At 36.6% G+C, this 9,940-nt stretch overlaps 1 protein-coding gene across 7 annotated transcripts in view; it reads left to right on the forward strand.

Moving 5' to 3' along the window:
* LOC129002960 (dnaJ homolog subfamily B member 3-like) overlaps nucleotides 1-2,729 on the forward strand; it is a 99,319-nt gene extending 96,590 nt beyond the window's left edge. For all 7 annotated transcript variants that reach the window (XM_054431099.1, XM_054431098.1, XM_054431101.1 and 4 more), the window contains one exon: nucleotides 1,428-2,729. In XM_054431099.1, the coding sequence (XP_054287074.1) occupies nucleotides 1,428-1,527 (100 nt within the window). In that variant the 3' untranslated portion in view covers nucleotides 1,528-2,729. The remainder of the gene's footprint in view (nucleotides 1-1,427) is intronic.
* The last annotated feature ends 7,211 nt before the right edge of the window (nucleotides 2,730-9,940 follow it).

Below are 9,940 nucleotides of genomic sequence, written 5' to 3' on the forward strand. Positions count from 1 at the left end.
ACTGGCCACGTTTTTTTTTTTTTTTTTTTACAAGAGAAACCTAAGCCCAAGATTTACTCGCTAACCTAGTGATTGAGCTATCTAAATATGTAGTACAGACCTTCCAAGTTAGATGAACCTTTGAAATCAATCCTAAGAGCCTTATTATGTCCTGCCACTCGAGTGGCTCGCGACCGCGACTGCTCAGTCGCTTTACCCGGCCACAGATATGGTTAGGGGAAGCGACAGGTGTGGCGAGGTCGGGTGTCTGACCGAATTTCATACAGACTTGTATGTTGTTTCTCTGTGTGAATGATAAGATGAATTATGTCATCTACTTTTACTTAAAAACAAAATTAATAGTAATTAATAGTTTTAGATTGGAGTCCATCCGTTACTATAATAAAGACACCTTCAAAAGGAGTATTTTTCACACTTTATAATGATCTCAGAAAGGATGACAAGAAGTTTTTTTTTTTAATTTGGATGTCAAAACGTTCTTTTGATGAACTTTCAGAATAAATAGACGTTGACTTATCCGTATCCCACAAGAATGTGAATAATTTTATTTAATCTAATGAGAGGCTAGCACTTACCTTTAAGTAAATATAATAGTTTTGACATAAATAATAACCTTAAACACAATGATATAATTAAAAATGATACAATTTTGACACAAAAATTGTTACTAAGGCAATGTGCGGTTGGGGTGGGGGGCTGTGACCCTCTGATGTAATGAACAGCATATGATTTCATGGATTGCTGGTGGCAGGACAGTCACATGGGCTCGTCACTAGTAGGGAGGGTGCGCGACTGGCCACTCCAGTCGCGTCGCTTAATAAGCTCCATATGATAACATGGCCCGCTCAATGTGGCCTTTGAGCAGTCGCGGTCGCGCGCCACTCGAGTGGCTGCATATAATAAGGCTCTAAAGATCATGACAACAAATTTTAACCCTTCTTCTATAAAATCTGCAGTTGCATTTATCTTTCCCAACATTATTGTGTCTAACTTTGGCGTGGCCTCAGTCCCTGGGTATGCAATGCTTCTTCGATTAGTCTTAATGATTCTAAAAGACTTCTATTCTGGTGACCACTTGCTGCCACAGTACCTTCCAATAACAAATATTTTGAAACCCCATCCTGCTGTTATATCCACCTTTTCAAATTAATTAGCACTGATTAATAATCACCCAATTTAAAAATTACTCGTTGATTCCACATACTGCAAGGTACCAAACCAAGGAGTATTCCAAGGAAACAGTCTAGTTATTGTGGGCACTTATGTCTATGGAGGCAAATTCGTTTGAGGTATCCTCTTTTTATATGGAGAATAAATTGCAGAAAATGCAGGGTATCATAATACTTTCTTCAACCTCTCTTAGCAGAATATTCAATGTCAATTTCATAAGTACAAACATTATTTACAAGAATTTCTCTTTTTTCCAGAGTGCAAGAGAACGGCAAAGAGACAGTTCTTCAATATGAAAACGACGTCCTCACTTCAAAGACTGTGAACGGGGTGGCCCAGGCCCTGAAATACAGTTAGAACCATCCTCACCTCCAAGTCGCTGTATTTATTTGTTAAACTTCATTAACGGATATACTAAAGTCGCAGTTATGTTTCCGCTGACTTTACTATTGTAATAAATTCATGTTCTGCCCTGTTGAATGTTTTGTGTAGAATGATGAAATTATAGAAATCTACAGAAAGATACAGTTAAGATGAAATATATCCGTGTTGTTTGTAATATGTAATTCTCTCAGATTTGATCTCAACTATTAAAGTTTCTTTATTGGCTTTGTGAGTGTGTACTTAGTTAGCTTGGCACTTACTACTTTATTGCACTCTCTCATGTAACGTCAAGTACATAACATAGATAAATAATACAGGCAAATCAAAGTGTGTCGTTAAATAAATATATTACACATCAGAACGTAGAACTACCATGGATGAGAAACACATTTTTAATAGTAAATATTTAACACTTAATGAGAAAGTTTGTGAATAGAAGATAGAAATAGGGCAGAATTAGGGCTGATAAACATTAATTGATTATATATTGCAATTTTAGATAAGTTTTAGTAATTATTAAGAAATCGAAAGAAGTAATACAATTGTAGCACTGAATGTTTCCTACACTGAGTTAGTTGATTTAGGTTCTCTTCACAACGTAATTTTGTATATATTTGTTTAAGCGTAAGTTTATTTTTATAATGTTTGTTTAAGGTAAGTAGGAACAGTCTGGATGTACTTTAATAAGTAACAGTAATTTTCTTGTCATTGAATTTGAATATTGTAGAGTACTAGCTCAACAAGCGTCGTGATTCAACATTGAGTACTGTCTCCTAGGTCCGCTAATACTAGCCATGTTTGTTTTATTTATTTATTGTAGACTTTTGGATAAAATATGGTTTTGTGTGAGTTTTAGTTTAGTTATGATTTATTTTGCCAAATCTCCTATAAAAACCGAAAATTTGAATATAAAGACAATTTTTAAGAAATGAACAAATTTAAAATCAAGTTTATATTTTGCTCAATAATGTACGGTTGGATATGATTATGTTTGTGGGTTTAGCACTATTGTCCTGGTGCACATAGGCTCACCACAGTCAGGTCTCATTGTACTTATTTAATGTATATCATAATTTGTCATAATGACTGAAACGCTTTCAATGCGGAATATTTATGTTGAACAGATATCTGTTCCTTTTCATGTAAAATAAAATAAATAATTATTACTAGAAGAATATTTGTGATGTCTTACTCCTGAATCTGTCTAAGGATTTATATTTACATATTAGAAGTTTTTGACACATTTAGTGCAGTTGCATAAAAGGTTTGAGCGCAGCCTGAATAGGAAAACTGATGCACTGAGCATGCGGGAAATTATCTAATTTTGTTCCAACCCATAGCAAAGCTACATTAATGTCAATGTATTTCAGTGTTTGTGAACGTATTCATAGATAAAACATACTTCTTGTGTTGCCTAGTCTATGACCATTATGACGTAGTCCCATAAGAGCTTAAAGCACTGCACAGTCATCAGCAACGATAAACAACTCATAGATCGCTGGCTCAGTGTTGGCCGTGTGGTCTACCTTCCCCCATTCCCGATAGGCAGAAGCCAAAGCAGACCATACACTCACCATTATAAAATTATTAAAAAAATTTTATTGCTGCTCTGTTGAAATATATATATAGGGATAAAATATTGCTAACACTTGTCAAACACTTTTTACCATCAAAACTTAATGGCTGTTTTGTTTCTTACAGAAAATAAAATAACCCATTTGAACTGTTTAACACATTGAGTGCGGTAAAAATATCAGTGGGTGCTTCCCCAAGGCCTGAACATTTTTTTTAACATTAAATTCTTACCTTTTGTTCCCAAAAGTTAGGATCCAGGTTGGAAATGGTGTTTTGAGCTTTTTCCCCCCCAAAAATGGTGTCTAAAATCGCCGGTCACTGGCGACCAACACTGAAAGTCTATAGTAAAAATTTAAACTTAAAAAGCACACACTAAAAATGTTAAATTGCACTATGATTAATATTTAAAATTATTTACAGCCCCTTCCTCCATCCCATCCATTGGTTTTTTACACTCAAACTGTGTAGTGGAACTGGTTATAACAATTTCCTTTGCACAATCCTGGTTTGTCCGGACAAGTCAATGTTTCTGGTGTTGAAGAGTCAATTTTTATTTAAAGTCACAAAAACTAATCTAATAAACAATAAACAATATTGTTGTGCAAATAAAAAAACCTAAAAGAAGTACGTCAATAAATGTTACGGGTCACGGGTGACCGGCGCTGGTCCGCGGGAACAGCGGGTGAAACACACTCAATAGAGGTTAGGTTATGCTAGTAGTGCACACGCAATAACTCCCGTCCACTCGTCAAGCCACAATGACTGATTCATTTCAGCGGGACCGGGCCAGCCTGCACACAGGTTTCTGATTCTGATTCTGATTCAGGTTTCACGGCCGGTCCTCAGCGACCGGCCCACACCAAACGTGTTAAAACTGCACATTCACTAAACTCAGTTTTGGACAACTTTACTGATAGTGCTAGTTTTAAATTTGTTGTACATTGTAAAATAATCAGTGGTTGCAAAGAAATTATAGAAAGTACTAGCTGACCCGGCGAACTTCGTATCGCCTAAGTTAAAGGTTTCCCTTAAGACAGACCGATGGAAAGAAAGTACCGTTACGTTTAATTTTCAAGATGATCTCGTTCGCATCGCTCAATCACGTCCTGGTTGAAGTTCGTTCGCTACGCTCATTCACCTTTGGGTTGGAGCTCGTTCGCTGCGCTCACTTGCCTTTAGGTTGGAGCTCGTTCGCTACGCTAACTCGCCTCCAGGTTAGCTCGTTCGCTACGCTCACTCGCCTCCAGGTTGAAGTTCGTTCGCTACGCTCACTCACCTTTTGGTTGCAAATTAGCTGTTGTCATAAATGTAAAAGAAATAATAGTGCTGCACCCTGTTGGTAATCCTTGTAACTTTAATGCTATTGAACATCATAGAACAGAACCAACTTGTTTAATTGAAACAGCTGTTAACAGCTGTGTTCATTAATTCCATTTCTCATAAGGTTAACATGGGAAACTCCAGAGCCACTGGGGCGGAGCCCTTTTAAGAATTTCGAAACGGGAAATAGTTTACGTCCGATTCGCATACCTACAGAATTTACACACCAAATTTCATAATGATCGGTGAAGTCGTTCCGGAGGAGTTTGCAGACAAACACTGTGACACGAGAATTTTATATATTAGATAATATTTGTAATTTCAAACTTAATTTATTAAACAAAAACATATTACATATTAAACATTTCTGAATAGAATTATTTTGTTAATTTTTTGCCTCAAATGTTTGACATAAGCGCGACATTTTTTTCTTTCACTATGGTATGACAATTTATCATCCAAAATAGGTCTCAAAACAGCGAATGAAAAAAGTATCACGTTTACGTCAAACATAGATCTAGGGCAAAATCTGAACAAAATTATTCTGATCAGAAATATTTAATGTATAATTATGTTTTAGTTTAATAATGGGTTTGAAATATTGTAATTTCTATCCCTTTTTTTTGTACTGATTATTTCGCCATGTATAATTTGGCAGTGACGTAGCCAGGGGGGGGGGGTCCTGGGGGTCCGGACCCCCCCCTTCCGAGCCTAAATATAATATTTTTTTGTTAAATCAAAGGTAAAATTATATAATATTACTGGACTGACGTTGGGGTTGATTATTTTCAATAATAGGAGAGCGAGAGCTAAAAAAAACTCTTTTAGGGCCTATATTTTCGAAAAAGTTCCCGGACCCCCCCCCTTCAACCTGGGCCCGGTCGGTCGACCCCCCCTATTTTGAAATCCTGGCTACGTCACTGATATTTGGAAGTAGCAATATTGCCGTTTGTCTAAAAACATCTAAACTGAAATGTAATGTGTAGTTCAAAAATGTGTTATTTTCTACAAGAAACTAAACAGACATAAAAGTTTAAAATAGTACAATGAGTTTGACATGAGTTAGCAAATATTTCATCTCTATATCATCAGACAGGGTCGGCTAGAGGGTGGGGCAGGGGGGCCAGAGCCCCGGGGCCCTGGGTTCTGAAGGGGGCTTGGCCAGGTAAAATGTAAAATCTCTTAATTCTAGCATGGTTTTCCAGTTCATTTGGTAATTTTTCACTGGAATAAAGCTGCAACTGTGAGTACGAGAATTAATCAAACTATCATGCATTTTAGTTTTAGATATGTATATGTGTAACAAAAGAGCACGGAGGCGACTGGAGGCTGGACACTATCTCAGTTGTCTGGACTAAATGACATTATCTTTGAATGAAAAAGGCAGCCTTATTCCCTGGGCCATCTGGGTACTATTTTATAATACTAAAAACTATTTTCTGGAAAAAGTTTAAGTAGTGTATTTTCAATTAAAAATACAAATTTGATGATTGTGGCTATTAAAAACAGTATGCTTTTTGCAATAATACAATTGTTGGGTCACGGCCGTACCTAGGGTTGGCGGCGCCCGGAGCAAATGTGGTCGTCGCGCCCCCTCCCCACCAGTAGTAGTAGCATTTGCATATTTTAATACTACGAATACTGTACAAATAGCCGCCGCGCGGCGCCCCCTCAGCCACGGCGGCCGGGGCAGCTTGCCCCGGTTGCCCCCCCCTTCAGACGGCCCTGTGCTGGGTCTACAGTGACATGTTCCTAGCTTAGCTGTGTAAAATTAATGCTGTTAGTTTGCTGTCTGGTAGTGATGGTCAAAACCAGAAATTTCTAATCTTGAAACCAAAACCGAAACTTTAAAAATCAAAACCCGAATCTCGAATCTCAAAACATAAATTCAAAACTTTGTTACCTGCAAAAAATACAGGCAATGATAAAATGCTCATTATGCCATCAAAACTGAAAGAGATTGACTCCTTATCCAGACATAATAACATAAATGTGTAACTGAGTAAGTTAAAACCCAAAACAAAAAAAACTTAATAAACACATAACATTAAAATAAATTAACTCTTGACACCAACATAATCATGAATATTAGATTAATTAGAACATTTAGCAGTCAATAGTTCTTTGTGAATAATAAATATTGAAATGAAACTGAATTGTACGTTGTTCCTGTATTTAAGTTGTCTTTTGCATTTCAGAATACAATTTACTTGTTTCATTAGTGTGAATGGTGATCTGTTTGCTCTATTGCTACCAGCTAAACAATAATAATGACCCAAAAAAATGTAAGCAGTTTCAAAAATAAGCACCACCAATTTTAATTTTGAAATCTTTGAATCGAAATTTGCCAATTGAATCTCAAAACTGAAACTTTTCCAAAGTTTTGATTGTTTTGAGATTTGATATTTGGTTTTGACACATCACTGACTGGAATAAGCTAAATCTATCTAATATATAAAATTCTCGTGTCACAGTGTTTGTCTGCAAACTCCTCCGGAACGACTTCACCGATCGTTATGAAATTTGGTGTGTAAATTCTGTAGGTATGCGAATCGGACGTAAACTATTTCCCGTTTCGAAATTCTTAAAAGGGCTCCGCCCCAGTGGCTCTGGAGTTTCCCATGTTAACCTTATGAGAAATGGAATTAATGAATCTTAACAGCTGTTTCAATTAATCAAGTTGGTTCTGTTCTATGATGTTCAATAGCATTAAGAGTCTTCCTTAGTGGAAGCCATGTTGGATTTCTTCCCCATAAGAACAATGTTAAACATTACATCATTTGTGGACACGTAACGGCGTTATTTGTTAAGATATAGCTTTGAAATTTATAATTTGTATTTTTAACATAATAGACTCGTGACTGAGGTTTTTGAATTTCGAAAATCCATTTTCATTTCCTTTCAATAATTAGCTTAATTTTAAGCTAATTAATAATCAATTATTCATTATAAAAATTAAAAATTGTGAAATAAAAAACGTCAATCTCTAGAGGACCGCAATTCCTTAAATTTAACTCCTTATCCATAATTATATGACAATTTGCTGATGAGATATTTGGACCCAAAGTTAACATTGTTCTTATGGGGAAGAAATCCAACATGGCTTCCACTAAGGAAGACTCTTAAAGTTACAAGGATTACCAACAGGGTGCAGCACTATTATTTCTTTTACATTTATGACAACAGCTAATTTGCAACCAAAAGGTGAGTGAGCGTAGCGAACGAACTTCAACCTGGAGGCGAGTGAGCGTAGCGAACGAGCTAACCTGAAGGCAAGTGAGCGCAGCGAACGAGCTAACCTGAAGGCAAGTGAGCGCAGCGAACGAGCTCCAACCTAATGGTGAGTGAGCGTAGCGAACGAGCTCCAACTCAAAGGTGAGTGAGCGTAGCGAACGAACTTCAACCAGGACGTGATTGAGCGATGCGAACGAGATCATCTTGAAAATTAAACGTAACGGTACTTTCTTTCCATCGGTCTGTCTTAGGGGAAACCTATAACTTAGGCGATACGAAGTTCGCCGGGTCAGCTAGTATACATATAAATAAATATCTATATTAATTTGAAACTGTTTTTCTTTGTGACAGCTAATTTGAGAGAACGGCTGGGTGTAGAAACTCGGTACGGGTTTCTAAGGAAAGGTCTTGGTCTGTAGATGAGCCATCAAAAGAGAAACGTGGTAAATTTCCTTGGGGCTCTGCCCCAGTGGCCTTTAATTTCCCATCCCATGTTATTCTTATGGAGGAAAAATGGGTTTTGTCATAGCTAATTACAGAGAACGGCTGGGCGTAGAAACTTGGTAGGAGTCTCTAAAGAAAGGTCTTAGTCTGTAGATGAGCCATCGAAAGAGGAACGAGGTAAATTCCCTTGGGGCTCTGCCCTAGAGGCCTTTAAAGCTTCCTCCTCAGATTTGTTTACATTAAGACCATATGCATACATTTACACTACTTTTAAATGAAACAGCTGTTAATATTAACATTTCGATTTGCTAAATTTGTCAAAATGAACTATTTGCAATGGTTTTTTTCTGATTTTAAAATCAATTTTCTTCTGAATCGTGCCATGTTTTGCAATATAATGTTCTATTACCAAATCAGTGGAAAATCATATCACAGTAACTCTTAAAATTATTTCTTATGGAGTTAACTTATATCTATTGTATGGGTTGGTTTCTGATTACCACTTCTTGGAGATTGCACGTAAACGATATTCTTTGGCGTATTGCATCTGTAGTAGACGATACTTGGTTGGTGTAATTTTAAAAATTACAATGGAAACAAGTGAGAAATACTGGACAATTTGATAAACTAAAAATAAAACTGAATTAACACTGTGCTACATTTCTTGAGCAATAATTGAAAGAGCCGATTTGCAAACAATGAAAACAGGAAAAAAGTCATAGAACACAACCAAGTACAGTAGAAGAAATAGAAATAATGTTTTTTTTTCATTTATAATCGTTATTATACAGACAACCTAATGCGGCTATGAGTGGGGAAAATTTGTAGAAAACACTAAAAAACAAGGTCAGCTTTTGAAAAAAGATAAGATATTTACAAACAATTTTGATTATATCTAACTGCTGTGTACATCTTGAGTATTTCTATAATCTTTGAGTCGACTCTTATAAAGTCATCGGAAATTATGACTGTTATTCGTTTTAAAATAACGCCTGTAATGCTTCGCAATTGCTCGAATTCGAGCAACAGGTACACTAGTTAGGGTCTGAATTGATAAGAAATAAATTACTGCACTGCTTGAAAAATGCTGTACAATAATCTCTTATGTATAAATTTATATAGTGAAAAAAAATTAAAACAAAAAGGGATTTTGCTAACTCTGAAAAAAAGGGAAACCAAAACAACTTCAGTCCCCAACACACCACATTGGTTATGTTACTTTTCAATCTTTATGCTGATACAAATAATATAATTTTACTATAGTATGGTCCTACTCTTAATTGTTTAACCTTGCTAGGACATAACACATTATACTAGTGGTCAGCATGGTGTTTTGCACAGTTGTTGCAAAGACCCCACTGTATGTAATTAATGGTCTTAAGGTCGTCTGCTACCATATTCCAAAGGAGGGGACTGGGGAGAAAGAACCCCACTCTGGGGGCAACCTCGAGTCATTCTGGCTTTGATTATCTCATTATGGAGTGAGAGCCTGGCCTTCCTGCTGTGTAGCAAGGATTAAATCCATTTGCAAATTACATCTAGTAATACCTATAGCTCTCATCACATTATGAATTGCTGGGGTACCAATATTGTCAAAGGCACCCACAGGGTCACTTTGCTGCACTCTAGAGCTTTCTCAATCTTGCTTACCAGTTGATGCAACACAGTCTCGCATGATCTTCCTGTGATGTACGCATGCTGATTGGTGTGCATAGGGTTAATCCTAAGAGCTCCTAAGCCCCCACATATCTTAAGACCAACTTTTCCAGGATCTTCAGGAAGAAAGAAATTAAAGAAATGGGTCTAGATGATT

This window comes from Macrosteles quadrilineatus, unplaced genomic scaffold, assembly GCF_028750875.1.
Source record: "Macrosteles quadrilineatus isolate MER2022 unplaced genomic scaffold, UCM_ALF_1.0 Scaffold_9__3_contigs__length_116548681, whole genome shotgun sequence".
Taxonomy (NCBI): domain Eukaryota; kingdom Metazoa; phylum Arthropoda; class Insecta; order Hemiptera; family Cicadellidae; genus Macrosteles; species Macrosteles quadrilineatus.